Source organism: Python bivittatus, unplaced genomic scaffold (assembly GCF_059951505.1).
Source record: "Python bivittatus isolate LINGU-HERP-01145 unplaced genomic scaffold, Pbiv_v1 ctg000010_np1212, whole genome shotgun sequence".
Lineage (NCBI taxonomy): Eukaryota > Metazoa > Chordata > Lepidosauria > Squamata > Pythonidae > Python > Python bivittatus.
The window spans coordinates 5068552-5091213 of record NW_028277029.1 but is presented as its reverse complement, the minus strand read 5'-3'; the positions used below and the strand labels follow the sequence as shown (position 1 = coordinate 5091213).

Sequence of the window (22662 nt, the reverse complement as noted above, 5' to 3'; positions counted from 1 at the left end):
GAAGCCGGCTGTGAAATGTGCAAATGGTGATCACATGACCTTGGGGACACAATGGTCGTGTGAGGATCAGTCATAAAGTTACTTTTTCAGCACTGTTGTAGTTTTGAATGGTCACTAAACAGGGCAGTTGTTAAGCAATGATACCTGTACAATTTACAGGTAGTCCTCAGGTTACAATGGCAATTGGGATTGGGATTTTTGTCGCTAAGCAATGCAGTTGTAAAGTGCAATGTCACGTGACCACATCACTTAATGAGTGAAATCTTGGCAGTCCCAGTTGCTGTTCTAATCCCAGGACCGTGCAGGTCGTTAAGCGAGGACCTCATGTGACTACAACATGGGAAAAGGCAGGCTGACAGGTGAGAGTTACGGGCCAGGTGGCAAGTGCCATGGGTGGACCCTAGGGAGCATGGGGCTTGCCACGGCATGGGGCTTGAGGCAGCACTCCTTGGCAGTGGCCTTCACCCACCGCCCTATCTGTAGCTCTCACCCGCTGGCCTGCTTGCCTGGGATCCTGCCTCTTCCCAGGTGAAGAAGATGACAAATACCAGCGGTGGGGCGGTGGGGAGGTAGTCATAAATGCATTTAGGCCTGAATATCACGTGACTGGGGGGGGCACTGTGTTGGCCGAAAGTTTGAGGACCAGTCGTAAGTCCATTTTTTCAGGGCCATCGTAACTTTGAACAGTCACTGAACGAATGGACATAACTTGGGGACTACCTGTATTTTGAGACATTGTGGTAGGACAGAAATTTTTAAAGAATGCAGTCCAACATAATATCCAGTGTAGCACACAACTTCTCTCCCCCATCATATCCTAACGGTCTAAGATTTGCCTTACTTCACCTCCCTGCTGTTCCCTATTCCACTGCACTCCCCCCATAGTATTTCTTACACAGTGTAGTTGAGCCACTACATTTCCCTTATCACTCTAATGTAATCAGTGTAATCGTTACTCTTTCTAAGTTCCTTTCCATTTGTAGTTGAAAGATGCTACATCATAAAGATTTCACTGGGATCATGTTTCCTACTCCTTTTTGGAGCACTATTCTAGCACAGAGAATTTCAGAGATTTCTAAGGGCTAGTTCCTAAATATACATTTTAGCTGTATTTTAAAGATGTTTTCAATGTATGGCTCAAAATACAGAGCAGTCTTGTCTAATCAAAAGCTCCCCCATTTCCAAGCCAACCAAAAGGAGACAGTGTTTGGGATTACAGGAACTGGAGTCTGAAAGGCAACCAGAAGGCACTGGAGTGGGGAAAGCACATCAAGATTATAGATATATTCTTTGGGTCTATAAATCGTGTGCCCAAAAAGCTTCCTTTTAATAAACAGCATCACCAAATATTCAATTTCTTCTCTTACTATAGGCATTTTACACAGCATTGGAAGATTCATAGTGGAAATTATGTGCTGCCGTTTCCGACTGGGGTCTTATAAATCTACATCTGTAAGTGTCTTCTGAGTAACACGTAGGGCTTTGTTTGTATCTCGCTTTATGCAAGACTCCACTTTCCCTTCTGCCCCACTCAGAAATGCTACCCAGAGGGCCAGCAGAGCAGAATATGGTTATAATCCAGAGGAAGGGAAGGATCCCTGAAAATCTAGTGGTGCCGTTTTTGGAGCACAGCTCTGCTCATGGAAGGTAGTGCATCCCAATTTTCAGGGATCTCGTGCTTCCCTAACCATCTCCGTAGCCTTTGTGGAAGGGTTGCAAGAGTTGACATTGGGACATTTATAAAATGATAGAGTTTGTAGGGAGCACTGGAACCAGTAGCAGCGCTCTTATAGCATAAATTAAAGTCAGTATAAACATCAGGAGCAATATCGAGATGATGACAAAGTCCGTGATACATCTTCTTAACACTTCCAAATAAAGCTGTTTTATGATTTTTCTTAAGAAGAGGAATAGGTGGAGTTGAGCAACAATAAGCCAAAATGCATGAATGAGGAAAAAATGACTTCTCTTTTTTTCTGACAGGTCCAACTTCAAGATGGTCACCTAAACAACCACATACCTCTAATGACGGACAATGCTACCCATTAGCACCTTCTTCAGAAACTGTTTTCTTTCTGTCGGATGCAGAAGACACTTTTATAGCAAAACATTGTGCAATATGTTAAATACAGTGCTGATGGAGGAAAACAAGCCTTTTGCAAAAAAAAAAAAGAAAAAGGGAAAACAATTAACTTCTTTGTGTGACTTGTCTATCCTTTCAAGCATTCAAAAAGAGGCCAAGATGATCCATGAATTAAGTCCTACTTCCTGAATGAACAGGATTGTTGTTTAGATGAGACTGTAATTCAGAAATTGCGGTTCACCATGAAACTATCAACTCTAGATTCCAAAGCATTACAGATTCTCATGAAAGCTAACATTCAAAGGAATGAAATTGGAAAGAAATGCATTTTCAGTATGTAGCATAGCAGGAAAATTTGCAGCTTAAACCCAGAAGTTGTATAGTTTTGTTTTTAAAACAGGATGCAAGATGTTATTTTTTCCCTACTACATCTTTTAAAATGTCACTGCTGTAATAAGAATATGGAAATTCCAGGAAATGGAGAATTCATAGCACAAGAAAGAAAATTAAAATCTTGTACTGGAAGCATAGCATGTATGCAGATTTATGAATTGGCTGTTTAAACAAATGTGGAAAACATTTGGTATATCACTTATTTTCAAACAAACTCTTCCTCAAAAGAAAATGGAGTGGTCAAAAAATTATGGGCTTTTCATATTGTAACTTGATGAGAGTAATTGATAGCCTTTTTTTCTAGGGGCTCAACAACCTGAAGGATCCATCATGGTAATTGTAATATTTCTTGAGTTTAAGGTACCATCCAATTGGATTATGAAGCTGATCTCCATGTTTTTGTAGGCTGGTGCATATGTCCTTGTGCCCTGCATTAAAATTTTCTTGAATTTATGGGAACTCTGTTGGCAGACAGTGGAAGAGAGGAATACTGAAATTAGTGGACATTAATGCAATTCTATGAATCTTATTGAATTCAGTGGCTATTAATTCCATACTATGTAAGTAGCTACAGGACCATAGTCTAAATCCTGAGTCTTGTGTATCTAGCTGATATTGGAGGTAGTCACTATGTTTTCTGGTTGCCAGTGAATTTCATTCAAGGTCCACAGTCATCTGTAACCAATAAGAACTGGATGTCAATTATTTATTTGGGAAGCTTAATATAGGAAAAATGTAGAATGCACAGTTGGTTCCATCATAGCTTCCAAAAATGTTCCCTGTGTTGAAGAATGGAAAATGCAGTAATGACACTTAAAACATACCAGCTTGGTGCTTTATGAACAGTAAAAAGCCATGGCTGCTAGCTGGAAGGACCAGAGTGGAAGGAAAGATCTGAACTTAATGCCAGTGGAAGAGATAGTGAGAATCTGATGCCAATGAAAATTGTCATATTCCAGCAACGTGGTGTTGTGGGAGATGAACGTGTCTCATTCTGATGGTTAGATCAGGTACACCATAGTTTTCAGGCACTAAACTAATAGGTTTAAACTGTCTTGCAGAAACCATTTTTGACGTACCTAACTCACAGGCTGGTGGCAAGCATTACGCTAAGAAAGATTAATCAGTAGGTTTTGTAACAAAAAGTGGTCTTCCTTTTTTGGCCAAAATGTTTGGCTTTCCCTCCTTATGAGTTAGGGTGGGTATTTGTGCTTGTAATTCCTGGGAATGTAGAACTCTGCTGGGATTGTGACGTACTGGCTCTGATCCGTACAGAGTATACTTCCGAGATCTGCAGAGTGAGTAGGAAGCCTTTCAGGCACTATTACCTTGGCCAACAATTCCATGTTGCAAGAATGCTTTTCAGGAAGCCAAGCAATGAATTCATCGCTTGTCAAAATGAAGTGGGAAGAAAGGGACAAGTTCACCACTGCTGTCGGGGAGGGACCAATGCTTTGTCCAGTTATCAGGGACAGGCTCTGAGGACATGGTCTGAGAGCATTCACATTGCTGTTAATATCGAAAGGGTATTAGCAAGACTACATGGGTGATTTTAATGTGTTACACAGTGGAGATTTTTGCCGCTTGTGGCCTCTCATTTTAGAAGACAAATATGGAATAAATAAATAAATAAATAATATGTATTAGGTTCCACGGTGCAAAGTGGTTTTTTCCACAAGGAACGTCACAGATGCTTTCACAACATTTATTAGCCTAAAACTCGGTAAATACCTGCAGTATATATTTCTGTGAGAATCATAACAATTATCCCTCTATATTCATGCTAATTTTTTTTTTTTAAAAGCCCAGCATAGTTTCTGTAAGCCCACTATTCACAATTCCTGTGACTGTTTAAAGGGGTGATCTTGGGACACAGATTTGTCTGAAATTAAATTCACTATAATCCCTTAGTTATTGCTTCTGCGATTTCAAAGATGTAGTTTCCGCTTCTTGTGATCAAACTGTGAAGTTTCCCTTTGCCTCTGCATTACTAGGGAATTGTTGACCTTTTGAATTAAGTTCATTTTATCCTTACAAATCTTCCCTGGTTCCACCATGACTCTATACCTCTTCATAGAGTGCCTTTTGTTCTTCATAATTCTCACTTCTTTCAAGATCTCATGAATTCTATCCAGTCACACTCTTCCTCCTCCTCCATTCTTCCTTCATGTAGTTGTCTTGCAAATCAGTCCTTCTTTAGGCCAAACCATCTCAAAGTTCTCCTTTCTCATACTGGTGACTCATGTTTGTAGCCACCTCCATTCAGCAACCATTCGTTCTCAACCCTTTCTTTGTTTTAACACACACAGAAGCACACACTTCTTAAATACCTATTTCATCTTTATGTTTCCCCTGGCATACCCAACTGTCTCTTCCATATAACAAAATAAGCATATTCTTGTACACAGCTGTTTTCACTTCTTTCAACAAACTTTCTTTGCAACAGGAGGCCACATATAACCCACTACTTTTAAGTCAGCATTTACATGTCTTAAAATGACTCCATTTTCTCAGCTTTAGTAATAGTACTTGCTCTACTATTTCACTATGAATGTAATTTTTCTGTTTCCTTGTCAAACACAACTGTCTTGGACTACAGTACATTAATTTTCAAATCTGTACACTTCATTTCATCATACAATCTAACATCCATTGCAAATTACTGAGATTTTCAGCCGACTGCATGGCATTATCAGCATATAAATCTAACATTACCAGAAACATTCCTCATACATTTATCCACTAAAGCATTAAACAACCAAGGAAATTTTCTACATCCTTGTCTTCCTCTGAAGAGAGGAAGCTTTTTAACAGGACTGAAAAGGGCAAAACGGTGGAATAAGTATAACTACTAGCCATACAGCTATGGTTGGACAAAGCCAATTGCATTGCTCAAGATAGAAGAGGCAAAGTTTTCCAGGGTTTCCATCTACCCTAACCTACATTCTTCTAGGCAAGAAAGGAATAATATCTGCTCCCAGGTCTGATTTTAGGAACAGTGTACATACTGTAATGTTAGGAATGAATGGGAAAAGTCAAGACGTACTTGTTCAAACTGGGGGTGGTAATGGGTGATGCCTGCTAAACCTGCCTCCTCCCTTGATGATGCCGTGTCATTTGCTTGTGGACCTTAAAGAATACAGTAGTTTTCACCACTTTGCATGTTCGAAGCTGAAGCCTGTTCAATCAGCTTCAGAGGATTCAAGGAAACTTTGGACTTTCTGTGTACTAAGCCAGCACCTAAATCAGAGATGAGCAATCTGTGGCACAACAGATGCTATATCCCATCAGTCTTAGCTAGCAGAGCCAGTAATGAGGCATGACGGAAGCTGCTGCCCAATGTATCTGGAAGCCCCATGCCTACATAATGATACTCGAAGGCTGGGCTCTCAATTTTCATCATGCTATAGCTTGACAGGTTATAGGAAAAGTATAACAGAATATGGAAAGAGATAAAATGCAGAGGAAGAATGTTTACCCTTTACTTCCATACTTATGAAAGTTTCCTAGCTTTGGGGGATCTTTCAAGTTTCCCTTTCATCTCCAGAGATTCTTTTTGCAATGTCTACTCTATTAATCTTCAGGCTATATGGACGACTTGGCCCAGTGCTTCTAATATCCTATATCAGTGTTTCTCAACCTTGGCAACTTGATGTGTGGACTTCAGCTCCCAGAATTCCCCAGCCAGCATGCTGGATGGGGAATTCTGGGAGTTGAAGTCCACACATTTTCAAGCTGTCAAGGTTGAGAAACTCTGTCCTATATTATATACTCTACCTCTTGATCTTCTCTTCACCATGGTATTAGTAACTGTACCCATGGCTTCTTGGGACATGCCTTCAGTGAATAGTCCTCCAACATCTTTGGGAATAACTTCAGTCCTAAGAGGAAGGCTGTGCTCAACGTCCTCCTATTCATATATGCTTTGATGGTAAGTTCCCTCTGACTTTTGGCAAGATTATGTATGCCTTTAGTGGTTCTGCTTCTTCTGGTGACATCTACAATTGTCTCCTGATGGCTTCTTCTGGTGGTCAGCTTGGAATATCTAGTGACATTCTCTCTGCTTCTAGACAAACTTCCAAAACTGCTATTTTCAGTGATCTATGTGGTGGCAGCACTATTGATAATCCTAGTGGTGAGTTTATGAGGAGCATCAGTGGAACTGCTAACTGCTTTTGTAGTGGCACATCAGCTTCCACTTTTTTTATATTCAGTAACTCTTCTGGTGACACCTGTCTTCTCATCAGCTGTGCTACCTCTAATACTTTTAGTGATTCCTCCTGCTTCCCAAAATCAGCCTGCTTCACCATGGAAACCAGAGATTTGTTTTTCAGACTCTTTCCTGCCAGTTACTGTAATGTTTGTCGAACCCAATGTTTCAGAGTGGTGATTGTATCTGATTGTTTTCAAGCTTGGTATCATAGCTAATATTGGAATGCCTACAAATTCTGAGTAAAATGAGAAAGCATCACATAAAATGGGGGACAGGAATAAAAGTATTTAAATGCAAAAGAAAATAGAAGTGGAAAATGCACAATAATCAGAGTGAGAAGGAACACAGGAGAATACCTACCTACCTATATACACCTACGTATATACACATGCAAATATAACCTAATGTGAAATCCATCCAAGTTGTGCAAGGTGAGATTCATCTCAAAATAACGAATACACTAATAAATAATATATATAAATACATTAACACATTAATTATTAACTTTGTTTCCAAAAATCCGTTCATACAATCAATTCATAAGTCAATCTATAGCCCTATCTGTTTGAAGTCAATTTCACTGAATTCAGTGGAACTTACATTGGGGAAACAGATATAGGGTTAGAACCTGAAGAGATCATTGTGACAGGAATCTTTTGAGAATTTGTTATATGAACTGGGTTCTTTGTAATTGTTCTCTTAGAGCAAAAATTCCTCCAGCTGCTGTCCTTTGGCAATATTGAGCTACAATATCCATAATCACCATGCTTTCTGGAAATAATGAGAAATACAGTCCAACACATCTGGAAGAACAATAAGTTGGAGACTTAGAAACTTAGAGAGGATCAGCAATGCTAATATTGTAAATGAGCTTTAGACATGTCACTTGGATACTCACCTGAGCAAACCCTTCTTCAGCTTTGCAAACACTATGTAAATAATAAGACAAAATTTAGAACAAGGACATGTTAAAAATCTCAGGATCAAAAGCAACATATAAAAAAGAAAAACGCTGTTGCTGATAAAGACACATTCGACAGCTGGACCCAGTCGAAAGTTTTCTCAAAAGGCAAACATACCTTATGTACCTCCCAAGAAAAGATCAGCCAAGAATTTTTGCTGGAAATTCTCAGATGCTGTGATGTGTCTATATCTACAAGATCAGAATCATGCAGGCAGTGGTGTTCCCTGTGACACTTTATGGAAGCCAAAAGTTGGATTTTGAGGAAGCAGGACATAAAAAGTATTGATGCTTTTGAATTTTGGTGTTGGAGAAGACTGAGAATACTATGGGTAGCCAAGAAAACAAACACATGGATCATAGAACAAATCAATCCAAGGTGTTACTCAAGGCACAAATGACCAAGTTCAAATGATCTTACTTTGGATATGTTATACAAAGACCTACCTCTGGAGAAGGCTCTAATGCTGGGAAAGGTGGAAGGAAAGGGAAGAAGAGGATGTTCAGCAGCAAAGTGGTTAGACTCAGAGTGGCGATGAATGCACTGTTGGAGGATCTGAAAGGTGTGTGGGCGTGTTTTAATAAATCAAGCTAAGTCATAATAGAATGTTCACTGCTCTTTTGTGTCTTTCCATCTCAAAAAAGCAGGAAGGCATGCCACTACTTTTTGGCAGCGGGGTCAGAGATGTTTGCAGGATCTGCAAAATAAATTTCTTGGTTGCCTGTGACCCTGGGAGCAGCAGATTTCCCATCCTTTGTTCAAAAGGTAGGTTCCCATGAAGTATTGTTTGAGAGAAGGAGCAGTTAACAGCACAATCCTATTGATCTTAAAAGCAAGCCCCGCTTAGCCTGGAAACACTTACTCTCAGGAAAACATACTGCTGACTTAGGTAATGATTTGGTGAATTAAAGTTTAAACATTAAAGTTAAAATTAAAGTTGCAGAGACCAATGACTGGATCAAATTACTGGCACTTCAGCCAATAAATTATCTCAACCGATGAAGTCCTAGCTTCTGACAGAGTGGTAAACTGCTGGCCCGTGGGGGTCTGAAGAATTAAGCATCAATCATTTTACTGAAGAAGTGGGAGGAAAAATCAACTCATTTCCGTACACTGTTTTAGAATTGTCATACCAATTTCTGTTTAAAAGGACATTGATTAGAAATTATTTTTAAAAGAAATACATGCAGATGCGCAGGGTTTCTCACATAATGAGTCTGAATCCCCTAGAGAGTCATGAGCAGGTCTCAGATGGGATTTGAACAGCTTCGTCCTTGAGCTCTTGGCCACAAAGATGGTACCTGCTTGCCCCACAAAGATGGTGCCTGGTTATTCCAGCAGCTGAACTCCTGCCTCTTTCCTTTTCTTCAACTGAGTTGGGCTAAAACTAGCCTTGGCAACATCATCTGGAAAAGGGTGACGAGGAGAGGCTAAGCCCGCCTTGGTCCAAGGCTGAGAACACCCACACTTATCACCTGAGGGGCCACACAGGGCAAGGGGCCAAAGCAGAATGTGAAAACAAGGAAGAGTTTCTAAGCAAATAGAAGACAATGGTTTGGCGCTGCTCTCATCTAAGCATCCCTGATGGATAGCCAAGCTGATTTCCTTCCAACTCAGTGGGCCCTCAAATAGCAAAACTTCTGATTTGTCATTTGAGCAGTACAGGCAGCGTTGGAAGTGTGGGACGGTCGCAATCCAGGTCTTGCTATTTTCTGGAATGTGGATTTGGCAAGTATGTCCCATGCAGACAATTATGGCGAAGAAGGTATCTCCAGGACTGGTTTCAATTAGAGTTAGCAATCCTAGGTTGATGAGGTGGACATGGCAAAGGATTTTGGTCTGTAGCTTTTTTTCTCTGTCACGGTTTCTTTTGGGGAGAGATGATCCTCCAGTGTAGTATCAATTAATAAAGCTAGGTTTTATTCATGGCAGATGGACGTAGAAAAATTCATTTATTATCTTACGGGGTCAAGGCATCACAAAGTTTGAAACCCCTTTATATAGTATATTGTTATCAGGAAAAACTCAGTTTTAGTTTTGGTCCCTCTGACATCCCAGTTAGGTAAATTTCTGCTGTTCCTATTTTATCGGTACAAGCAGATATTATCTGAGAAGAAACACTCCAAATACCCTTGTTTAAAAGCCATACTGACTCATCTAGAAACTATGATTCATAGTTTTAAATATGTGGCAATAGCTGAGATTGTAGGGAAATTTGGCATATTCTTTGCTTTGGAAGAATGATCTCTGGAAATTAAGTATTCTTTAAACATTGTTATCTGCTGTCATTTGCCTTACTAGTCACTAGATGCCATCCCTACTCCACAATTATATTCTGGGGCACGTGCATTTTGAGTATGAATTATTTAAAATATTATTTCTATTTTAAAGGCGTGTGTAGATCAAAAAGTGGCTTATAAATTTTCAGGTATATTTACAATATTACTCAATAATGCAGAAAACAGCAGGACTGGACTGGACTTAGGAATATGAAGTTTTCTGGAATTCATTAAATGTTCTCATGCGGAGTCATATTCCAGCTGCAAGTAAAATGAAATTTTATACACGCAGCATTGTAGTACAATTTGTAGCTATATTCAGTGATACTTGAGAGTTGACCCATGAAATCCATGAAACATAAATCCCGTCTATTGAAATGAGTGGACTTTCCATTTCTCATTGCTTGAGGAACAGCACCAGGTTCTTACATAATTCATTCTTATTAAGCTTTTTATTTAAAAAAAAAGCTCACCATTTCCTGATTCATGATGGAGTCCCAGAAACAAAAGTCCCAGAAATAAATAAACCAAGGTAGTTAAAGATATTGTTCCTAGGCAAGAATAATTCAGACATTATGTATTAGAAGCTTGGTAATTGCTTTACACAATCATGTTCTGATAAAGGATTCTCGGATGTTCAGGGGACAGAAAGGGAGAATGTTGTTGCTGCTAACAACATTACTCAACTTCTCACCAAAATCTATGGCAGTGTTTTTCAAACTTGGCAACTTTAAGATGTGTGGACTTCAACTCCCAGAATTCTTCAGCCAGTAATCTTAGCAAAATAAATGATCATGTACCTCAATACCATTTCGATATACAACTGAAATTGCCCACAAGTGGTTCCCCATTCTCCATCAGAGGTGGAATCTGCTAATCTAATCCAACCAGCAATGACAACAGATCATGGGTGTTCACAGGGTTGGCAAATGAGATTGTGTGCATCATTATGCAAATAATGCAAGTACATCATTCTCATCAGTTGGACAATGCCATCATGACACACAGGACCTTTTGACCCCAAAATGGCTTCTACTGGATGCCTACGAAATGGATGACTCATACATCACATTGCTGACCTTCATATGCCCCCGGTGGCTCTGGCCACAGCTCTCCATAATTCCTGGGCTGCCAAGAAGGATGTTCTTTATGTCACACAGTATGAAATCATATTCTCTATAGGGGTTAATATTAATTTAATCTTGCTTTGAAATTTTCGGGTAATGGTGATTCCACCATAATGTAAGACAACATATTCCACAGGTCAATTAATCATTGTTGTTGATGTTTCCATCATCCTATTTTCATGCTAGTTGATAACACTGTTGAGTCAACTACGGGTTGCAGCATCAATCCAGATACATATTAGTACTGATAAATAATGTTTGAACTGGATACATATGGGTCCCACTGGCATATCCTGGCAATAGTTTCCAGGATTCAGGAATTAGCTTCATTTATAGTTTTTTGGAAAAATAGGTTTCAGAGGATTTTTAGGATGTCAGCCCAGTTCAAGCAGTACATTATTCACATAAATGCATGGCTGATGATGTCTGAAAATGCTCATCTGTTAATCCCATGGATCCTCTGCTCTCTGCTTTGAGGAAACAAGGCACTACCTACATCATATATACAGCATTGTTACAGCAGATAGAGGTTAGAGCAGTTTTCTCCAATCTGGTGTACTGAAACTGCGGCTCCCAGAATTCCCAGTCACTATGATCAATAGCTGTGCTGGCTAGGAATTCTGGAAAATATAGTTCAAACATATTTGGATGGTCCTAAATTGGGAATGGCTGAATTAAAGACTTCTTTTAGAAGGAACTAAAATAATGGGAAATAATAGCTCAATGATTTCCTCTTACATTGGTCAGACTTTTTTTTTTTAATTTCTGGGCACCAATCTTAAAGATTCAACAAACTGGAGTAAGGACAAGAAGCAATAAATACAATCAGGGCAATAGAAACTAAACTACTTGTGTACAGTTTAGCCTTGAGAAAAGATGGTTGAGGTTGCTCTGATCGCTCTCCAAGTAACTGAGAATGTCTCTATGTCATATAGAAGACCAGTCCATTATTATCACACCTGGCGTGAAGTCTGACAGCCATCATTTTGATACAGGTAGTCCTCAGTTAACCATGGTAATTGGGACCGGAATTTTCATTGCTAAAGCAATGCGGTTGTAAAACGTGACATCACATGACTGTATCGCTTAGTGACAACAATCCTGGCAGTCTTGGTTGCCACAGTTAAGTGAGGACTGTGGGTCGCTAGGCGAAGTCGTTAAGCAACCAGAGTCAGTGGGGAAGCCAGCAGGAAGTTGAGAGTCCCAGGTGGCTCGCAAGCAGGCTGGTGGGCAGGTAAGGGGCTGCTGCCAGATGGGGAGGTTGTGTGGGTGGCCATTGCAGTGTGAGGGTTGCAGGGGCGGCTGCTGGGTGGGGGAGGGTGCGCAAGGGTGCATGGGGGGCTGGCACAATGCAGTATGTGTGCGATGGGGCTGGGGGTTGCTGCTGCTGGGTGGGGGAGGGCACATGAAGTTGCACAAGGGCAATTGTGCGACTTCGGCCTAATTGTGACCCGGTTGCCAAGCATCCAGATTGTGATCACATGATCGCAGGGGTGCTGGGACGGATGCAACTTCGAATGGTCGCTGAATGAGTGGTCGTTAACTGAGGGCTACCTGTAGGTCTGAAAATGGCCTCTCCATATATATTATCATGTTCCAAACTGACAAAGAGATGCGTTATTTTGATTCAGTCCTTAAGGATAAAATCTTGAGTCATGCAATGCCTTATCTGAATTCTCTATAATAGTTACACCAGATCTGCCAAAAACCAGTATTCGTTTGGATTACAAGGTTCTTTTTTTATCATTTTGTAGACCAAAGATTTTCGCTCACCTGAAATGTAATAATTCTGCTTGATCACGTCCAAAAAGCTGCCATTGCTATAGAATCTTTCTCTGCTGAAGAACTCTTATAGCCACAACCATTATCAGTACAAACGTACATTAACTAACTATGGTTTACAGAAGTAATGGGCACTCTTTATTGCTGAGGCATACTTAAAAAGGTAGGAGCAAGATCTACTGTTTCTTTTCTGAAGTCTGGGGTGAGAACTTTTGCGAGTTTTTGGTTTGTTTTAAATCTGTATTAAACCGTTTGAGGACTTAACACTATAATTGCTGTGTGTGTCCTTCCTGTCACAAAAGGAAGTTGTGTTACCTATTTTCAGCTCTAGTGGCCAAAAGGGCTCTGGATGTTGTAAAAATGACATTAGAGGCCACATCTGAATTGCACACTTTTGTTCAGTAACTTTGGACAGATGAATGAATGTAAATTGATTAAATGATGTTTTGGTCTTCTAAACAAGGTGCGAACAACCTTTTCTCTGTTGAGGTATAGAGTTCCTTTTTTTCTCCCATTTTTTCCCTATCATCCACAATTCTTTTTTCCCCATCTGCCATCTACATTTCCTTGCTTTAAGAGCACTTCTATTTCAGCCCCCCAGCTCTCAGAACAGTCTGAAAGTGACCCATGACTGCTTTCATGTCTGCTTACTTGACTTGGTGAGAACAAGGAGCAAAAGTCACGGCACGGCTCTACATGGGGCTACGGTGACTGGATTTGCCCTTGGACCACTTGGAACCTCAGACTCCAAGTGGTCCAAGGAAAGGAGTGGCTGAGGGAGCTCAATTTGTGCAGGTAAAAACTCTGCTTCGACACTGAGCTGGTTGCTGGTGTGCTTCTAGAAGCAACTTAAAGGTTGGGTTGTAACTTTTTCAGTTATTGACGGTTCAAGAAGGGCTTATCTACAGTACTACCAGTTTCCAGCAGTTTCTTCCCCTCTGGCCCATGCGCCTACCGCCAGCATCAGGAATTTTTCCCTCGAGGGCCAAATATCATCCCGTCCCAAAACAAGGATCCAAAGTCCCCCCTCTAACCATAACATTGCACACTGAATCTCATCCCGGTCTTGGTTTTTGCATTTGAAAGCCTGCCCAACCGATCCCTCTGGCCTGGTGCCTGCCACCAGAATCAGGAATTTTTTCCCTGAGGACTGAAAATGGGCCTGTCCCAAAACGAGGATCTGAAATCACTTCTAACCATAAAATTGTGCCCCAACTCTCATCCCAGCCTTCATTTTTGTGTTTGAAGACCTGCCTAGCCAAACTTTCCCACATGTACACCTACCACAAGCTTCAGGAATTTTTTTCCTAGGACCAAAAATCGGCCCATCCTGAAATGAGGATCCAAATTCACCTCTAACCACAACACTGCACACCAAATCTCATTGTGGCCTTTGTTTTTGCATTCAAGAACCTGCCCAATCGACCTTACCTGCACGTGCACCTACCCCCAGCATTAGGATTTTTTTTTTCCTAGAACCAAAATTCAGCCTGTCCAGGAATGAGGATCCGAAGTCATCTCTAAGCATAAAATTGTGCCCTGAATCTTGTGCCGGTCTTGTTTTTGCATTTGAGAACCTGCCCGACCGACAGTTCTGGCCCATGCGCCTACTGCCAGCTTCAGGAATTTTTTTTCCCCAAGGACTATAAATCGGGTTGTCCTGAAACAAGGATCCAAAATTGCTTCTAACCATAAAATTGTACCTTGAAACTCAACCTGGTCTTCATTTTTGTGTTTGAGAATCTGCCCAACCAACCCCTACAGGCTGTGTGCTTACTGCTGATGTCAGGAATGTTTTTCTTGGAGGATCAAAAATGGCCCCATCCTGAAATGAGGATCTGGAAGTGCCTCTAAGGATAAAATTGCCCCTTCCAAATCTCATTCCAGCCTTAGCTTTTGCGTTCACCTGCCTACACAACCAACTACTTTCTCCCTGGCCTTAGGTTCTGGAGGGTCCCTTCTGAAATGCTTTCCATTTGTTTCCCCCACCTGTGGACTGAGCTGCCTCTTATTAGCTGATTGCCTAGGCTGCATGTCTTTGTTCTGCCTCCCAAGGTCATTCCCACATACCATTATAACATTTCTTGGCCTCTTATAAAGCTATTAAGCTTTTTCAATGAGCCTTTGGGGTCTAAGAATTTTTGGGTTTGGCTTTGTTTCTTCCTGAGGATGAATGTTGCATTGTGGGTTAGTCCTTGGAGTTGGGGATTCTGTTCCTATCATTATAATGGATACTTAAAATATTGTTTTAATCTTATAACCAGTGGTAGGTCTGTAAGCTGTCCAGCCAGGTATAATCAGATTTGCATATAAGCCTAATAAATACAAAATGAAAATCACTGCTCCGTAGCAAACTGCTGCAGGCTTACAGTGACGAAAATGCCCTCAACTCTCTTATCTCCATTCCAGTAAAAAAAGAAAGGAAAAAGACCCGCGCTTGCCAATTCTGCCGATGCTAATTTGATCTGGCTCACTGAGGAGATGCAAAGCCATCAATCTTGCATTTCCCTTACTGTATAGAACAGAAGGTCTGAAGCTCCAGGAGGTGGTATGAGGCAAAGGTTTCTTCCCAATAAGGAAACTGAGCCCCAATATCTTAAAACAAACCCACAATAATAAACCAGTTTCAACTACATTGCATCTGAGCTGGAGATAAAGAGTTCTCCAATCCCATTGATGCTGCTGACATTGTCTGTAAACACAGAAATCTGCAGCTGCTTTCAGACTGGTGCAGAATCTTCAAACCAACCTGGAGGTGAGACACGTGTCCCCAACACCAAGGACTAACCCACATTAGGGGCTTTTGGAAATGAGGTCAAGGGCCCACTGCCGACAGCCCTAGGGTTATCCATTCCTATTTTAATCAACTATATGATCTGAATCTTAGCAAACTTCAGTACTTACAAGTACATTATTCTAATAGTGTGATGTAACATATAAAGTTACATATAAAAAATAAACAAGAGAAATTAAAAGAAAAATAACATTTTAAAGGTAAAATTTCAGTTAGTACTGTAAGACAAACTATAGCAACGATCAAGAATAAGGTTACATTCCCACTCATTAAAATTTGTCTTTATTCAAATTGATCATAATGACTGATCATCTAAGATTTTAGCTGATTTATCCATTAGTTGTTATAGTAAGAGATTATCTGTTTTAAACTGTAACAGACTTTGAAGGGTCACCAACACAACATTCAAAGTCACAAAGTCTTTAGGGACATCTCACGCAGACTGTGAAACATGATCACAGTTCACAGAGACCAACTTTTGTCCTAATTAGAAAACAAAGCTAAAGATAAAATATGCAGCACATAATTTTGAGCTCCAACCTCACAAGAGGTTAAGCTCTATGAAAGGAAAATTATCTATGTATATTTTCATCATGTACACAAAATATGCAACTAATTAGAGTCATACAGCTCGTTCTTGTAGATCAGAGAGACTCCAAATGATATCCACACAATCATATCATGGAAATCTTTGTGCTTCATCAAAAAAAGATGATCTATAGAAGAATAAATAATCATAACAGGGATATGAATGGTTGAAAAAAATAAACTAGGATGTTTGGTTTGATATTAATTGCTCAAAAGGGTGGGATAACACATAGTTGTGTTTAAGTAGCTTATGATAGTGAGATTGAAATCCCATATTGGTACCAAATGTTGTAAATTAAAACTGTAGATTAATAGATAAACATTTAACAGTCTTATTTACATGGTGTGTATATTTATTTAATCATGAGTTTTGGAAGTAGAGGTATTCACAGCATACAGTAGGTAGAAGAAGGAGGTGAAGTTTGAATTGGGAAGTTCTGAAAGTGAGTGTCTCTACTTCAGAATGTATTATCTTTATTTAAGATGAGTATAGACTTTTCCAGATTTAGACCTAAGCTCATATTGCTCTGTCCTTCAAACTTCTCCCCCCCGCCCCACCCTAAGCATATTCAATAGTAGGATGTGGGCTCTGACTATAGTGATAGCAAGCTCTCTTTCTCCATTCCCTCTTCCTATTGTGGACAGGCAACTCTGATGAAATTCTCTTTTCAACTGAGATGCTGAAAAGACTGGGAGAACAAACATGGAACATGGAAGATACAAATCTTGCTGTGGTTGCCCTTGTCCAAAACCCAGATGAATTTGAAAGAATAGAAAGAATAGAGATTAGGGGTTAGGGTTGAAGAGTTAAGGGAAAGATGATCTATGCTGTTCCTTTTTTGTGAACACACGTTCTTGGTGATACTCAAAAGACTTGAAGGAACTAGGATTTAGCATTTGCAAAATAACATTGCAAAAACTGAGATAAGGCTGACCAAAGTTAGCTCACTACCATTGTTTATATGTTCTAGGAGGAAATGTTTCAACTTCAGATTTGGATGTAGGAAGATTTCTTAAGAATGGTTAAAGTGTGTATAATGTAGTAGAGGCAGACAATAGTAGCATCTATTTCTTATAAGTTCTATAAGGTAGGGCAATGAAAGCCTACCATCTTCTAGAAAAAAAGCAGCTCATTGACAAACTAATTTCATTTTGGACTTCCTGTCTGGCCGCTCCCAGAGGGTTAGATTAGGCAATTATAACTCCTCAGCTCTTACTCTCAACACTGGTTCACCACAGGGCTGCGTGTTGAGTCCCTTACTTTACACTCTTTATACATATGACTGTACCCCCACTCACTTCAGCAATATTATCATTAAATTCGCAGATGATACAACAGTGGTGGGGCTTATCTCCAAAGGAGATGACTCTGCCTACCGGGATGAGGTGGACCGGCTGCTTTCGTGGTGCGGAGACAATAATTTGGCTCTTAATATCAGTAAGACCAAGGAGCTTATAGTGGACTATAGGAGGAATAGATTAGATGTCCAGCCCCTGGTTATCAATGGAGACCGAGTGGAGCGGGTGGCCAGTTTTAAGTTTCTGGGTGTTACTATAAAGGAGGACTTGACCTGGGGCGCTCATATTGCAGCCTTGGTTAAGAGGCCCAGCAGAGATTATATTACCTGAGACTTCTCAGGAAGCAACAACTGAATGGAAAACTGCTGGTGACCTTCTACCGCTGTACCATTGAGAGCATTTTAACCTACTGCACCTGTGAATGGTTTGCTAACTGCACAGTGGCAGATAGGAAAGCGCTCCAGAGGGTTACCACCACTGCCCAGAGGATCACTGGTTGCCCCAGTGTTTTATGTGTGTTATGTGTTTTATGTGTCTTATGGTTTTTATATTTTTAAAGCTGCACTGGGGTGGCATTTAATTTCGTTGTACAAGTAGTACAATGACAATAAAGATTCTATTCTCACATTTTGGGGGAGATGAAATGGCACGAACATCTGTAGGCTGCCGTAAATGCACACGAAGGTACAAATATTCAACAGCCCAATGGATAGAAATGTTAAGCGTAGGCAGTTGTTCAAGAAAAGCACATCAGGTCACATGGGAATTGCTGTTTGGGAAAACAGTTCCAGCACAGGCAGCTAAGAAGGTCATGAATCCAGAGAAAAACAGTTCGACAATATTGGCTTTTACAATGCAATGAGCAAACAAAGAGGAGGTGTGAAATTTGGCTTTTTCACAAAGCAGAGAGACAGTTCTAGCAGGAAAAAAAAAATGGACCAGATCTTTCTTACCTAATACTGTAACAAGATAGTCAGTATAATGAGTTTATCTACATTTTTAATTGATATGATACATGGTTGCCAATCTTGGAAGTTCTGGTATGGCACAATCCCTATTTCAAATCTTACTTATGTAAAACTATCGAAACATGCATAGTGATATTTATGTCTGAACTTGAAACCAAATATACTAAGGAGCACTTTACATGACTTGAAAGCCAGATTAAGTTTAAGGATATACTTTTTGGAGATATCTCAGTCTTCTTCCCATCCTAACAATGTGCCAGGTCTACATAACATCCTACATAATGAAACACATTTTAGATTGCTTCAGGGAAACCATGTAATGCTCCATTAGCATTGCACACAGATGAAATGCTAGGGTCTGTAGGCTAGTCCTAATTACTCAATGAGATAAAGGCTGCAGTCCTTAAATACAGATTAGGATTTGCTTCAGGGCAAGTTGGCAGAAAATTGCAATGTAGCTGCAAATATATGCTCCTTAGAGCTGAGCTATGCTTTCAGTTTGATTCCAGAGCAGTACTTTAGGGTGTGCAGAAGTGTAAGTCTAGCACCTATTAAAAGCAGCTGCATCTTTTAATGGCATCATGCAGCTACCCTCTGCAGCTACTGCACAAGCCTTGAAAAAGGCACAGCTGCTTTAAAGAGTTGCAGACAGGTGCTAAATTAATGCTGTTATGTGTTCCAAAGCACTTTGTCCAAATTATTTCCAAAGCACCATACATCCATAATATCCATGCCTCTGAGAGAAAGTCCCATCGCTGTGGAGTCCTTGGGGTTCTCTGAGCTTGGTTGTTTTCTTGCAAATGTTACATAGAAACGTTTGCAAGAAAACGACCAAGCTCAGAGAACCCCAAGGACTCCACAGTTCAACCATGAGCTACGCATATTCTCTTCTAAAGTCCCATCAATTCCAGTAGTTTTCTTCTGAGTTAATTTATAGAGGATTGCACGGTAAAAGCTGCAGTGCCCATACATACTACTTTGTAACTAATCCCACTGAATGTAGGACACAGTTCTGATTAAAAAAATATGTCAGATGGGGTTGCTCCTCTGAGTTAAATCCAATTAATATTAAATAATTGTGGCCTGACAAATTATCTTCTTTCTTTTCACCCAACATCTGCATCATACTGTCGTAGTTTGGGGAACAAATTTAGCTGAGAAATACAGACAGAAGTCAAAGTTGAGGATGTACTGCAAGAAGAAAAGATGGCTTATGTAAGCCACAAATTTAACAACCTGGATTGCTATAAAGTGGCAGCCTCTGGCATCGCTGTAAGAGCTGCCATCAAAGTTGGTGATGGAAGCTCCTTCCATTTCACATCTCCCAGGGCATAAAGATTCTGTACATGTCCTTTTGCTTTCTGGCAAGAGCTACTGAAATGGAAACAGGAGGTTACAAACAGCTCACCTCTAGGAGAAGTTTAATTTCTCTATCTATTTTCAGGGAACTGGTTGCTTTGAAAAGATAGGAATCTGTTATTTAGGTTGGTAAGACTCAATTTTGCAGTGCATCAGACATATACAGTATTAGCCTCCCCCCCACCCCACCTCCCGCAATCAGGGACAGGCTCAGTATATAACAGCTAAAAGAAAAGTTGGCATGTGTGTTTTTGTGTATCACATCCTGCTGCTGTTTTTTAGGCTGCAGCGGAAGTGGAAAAACAAGGACCTTGCAATTCAGTCTGAGCTAGAAAGCTGATGCCCAACTCCTCTTCTAATCCATTATTTCTTTATGAAATAAGGAGACTGCTGTAAGGAAAAGCAAGTTTTTACACAGTTTCAGCTTCTGATTGAAAGTAAGAAAAAATGGAGAAGGATCAATACAATTCCTGGACATGCTAGAAAAAGTAACCTACATTTACAGCATATTTAAAAAAAAAATGTATCATGAAAATACCCAGGCCTTTAGTACAAGAAAACAGGGAGCTTAAGATGAAATCAAAAGAACAATTGACTGTAGAGGGATATAATTTTCAATGGTTCTCATACGCACAGTTAACAGGAAGATTTAATATAGATAAAAAAGTACTAGGAATAGAATATGATAAAATGGAATTTAAAAATGAATTATCTACAAATGATGAACATGTGATTGCTAAAATGTATGAACTTTTGCTGAGATTTGAAATGGAAGAAGAGCAAGTTAAAGAATGTATGGTAAAATGCGCCAAGGACTTTAGTTATAATATTCAAATGGAACAGTGAGAGAGAATGTGGTTAAAAGGTTTGAAACTCACAATGTCTTACAATTTAGAATAGAACTTTTTAAAAATGATGTACCATTGGTATGTGACACCAGAGAAATTGTCTAAGATGTATAAAGATACTTCTAATCCCTGCTGGAAATGTGAAAAACATGAAGGGATATTTTATCATGCAGGGTGGGCTTGTGAAGGAGCAGAACGATACTGGACACAAATGCTTATGGTGATGCAGAGAACTTTAAAAAAATTAACATTCAGATGACACTGGAATTTTTCTTATTAGGACTTATGGACAGTCAACTAGAAAAGGTTCATGGACAACTGATTTTATATAAGGTAACTGCAGCGAGGCTATTATACTGAATGCACAAAGATGGAAGACTACAGAAATACCATAATGGAAGAATGGATTGTGAAGATGGTTGAATTTGCAGAAATGGCTAAACTGAGTTGCCTGATTAAGGAGGGAACTACAATTACTTTTATAAAAGACTGGAAACCCTTTGTGGACTTTTTGCCGAAGAATGGATAAAAATGAATTGGAGATTTGGGGATTTATTGATGAAAAAGGTTTGTTTATGGGAAGAAGGGAACTATGATGCGTAATTTGGATGAGCGGAGATGGTAATTACTATGCTTGTAACTGCTGCAAAGATTGGAAGTCTTTAGATTTCTTTTTTGTTGTTGTTATCCTTCATTTTTTCTTTTACTCTTTTGTATCTTCTTTTTTCCCCTCCTTTTCCTTTTATGTTTCTGTGGTTTTTTAAACCTATGTAAAATCTTCTTATAATAAAAATTACTTCTAAACCTGAAAAGAGCCAAGCCTTCACCACATTTATTCATGGCTAGTGTAGCGTTATGATAGGATTTGATTGTCAAACAGATTTGTCTATTCCTAATCATTATGAAAGCAATTATCATCCAGCTTGAGGAACATGGCCTTGTTTTGAATCATGTCCAAAATTAATCAAATAATGGAACTTCCAAGGTGAAGAATCTTCAAAGCTTTCAAAATACACTCTTTTACAGATGACTAATTTTGGTTGCTGTATAAATTATGGTTTTGTTTGGTATAATGTGCCTATCTTACTGTATCTCCTAACGAAACCTGGTTTTTTCTCACTGGGCAATTCAGATAAAATAGTTTGAGCACAGAGCAAATCTTTCATTTCGGTTTAATTTATACGTTATCCATTGTGCGTCATTTCGAAAGATAAGATGGTAAAAAGTTGGCTAATAAGGCTATCCTGGCTTTGTTTAATATTTATTATGTCTCCAGTGCAACAAGGAAATGGGCATGGCTGTGAGCCAGTTAAACAACAGGCTGCTATTGTGCCACAGGGTTGTGGAAGAGAGCATGGCTGTGCTGAGAATGTGCACAGAGGTAGTGTGGAGGGAGGAGGCCTATATGTCTCTATGTATTTGCATTTCTTCTGTATATTATACCATCTCGCCATTATGCCATTTTACATGATGGTAGGCAAGTCTCAGGCTTGTTGAGAGAGAAAAAATCTGTGAATACTCTGAAACGACTAAGGTGAACTTCTCTGTCACGCATGTCAGATGTTTGTTCTACTTATTGTAAAGAATTCTTCAGGCTGCTCAACTTTATATTTTTCTACTGCACCCAGATCGAGATACTGCACATTTCACCAGCAGCTTCCAATAAATGTAAACCAATAGTTCATAGATTAATAAGATTTAGGGAAGCAGTAATACAAACGGAAGGGTTGCTTGAAAATATTCCTGCTCCAGAGTCACTGATTAAAACAGGGCTCGTTACCAACTGTTCTGTCAAGATCACTGATCTTCAGTATAATAGAAATGTTTCATCCTCCGAAGAATTGTGTTCTTCATCTAAATAGGCAATCCCTATAAAAAAGGAGAACACGTGTAACTGCTTTTACCACGTGTGGAACGCTGGGATTAGATCCCCAATTTCATTACAGCATTAGTTTTTGTGTTAAAAC

The 22662-nt window shown here is 39.7% G+C and overlaps 1 protein-coding gene across 5 annotated transcripts in view; it reads left to right on the top strand.

Annotated features, from left to right (window-relative positions):
- Positions 1–4126, top strand: part of ERGIC2 (ERGIC and golgi 2) — a 28190-nt gene extending 24064 nt beyond the window's left edge. For all 5 annotated transcript variants that reach the window (XM_088152635.1, XM_088152706.1, XM_088152859.1 and 2 more), the window contains 2 exons: positions 1373–1452; positions 1984–4126. In XM_088152635.1, the coding sequence (XP_088008761.1) occupies positions 1373–1452; positions 1984–2049 (146 nt within the window). In that variant the 3' untranslated portion in view covers positions 2050–4126. The remainder of the gene's footprint in view (positions 1–1372; positions 1453–1983) is intronic.
- The last annotated feature ends 18536 nt before the right edge of the window (positions 4127–22662 follow it).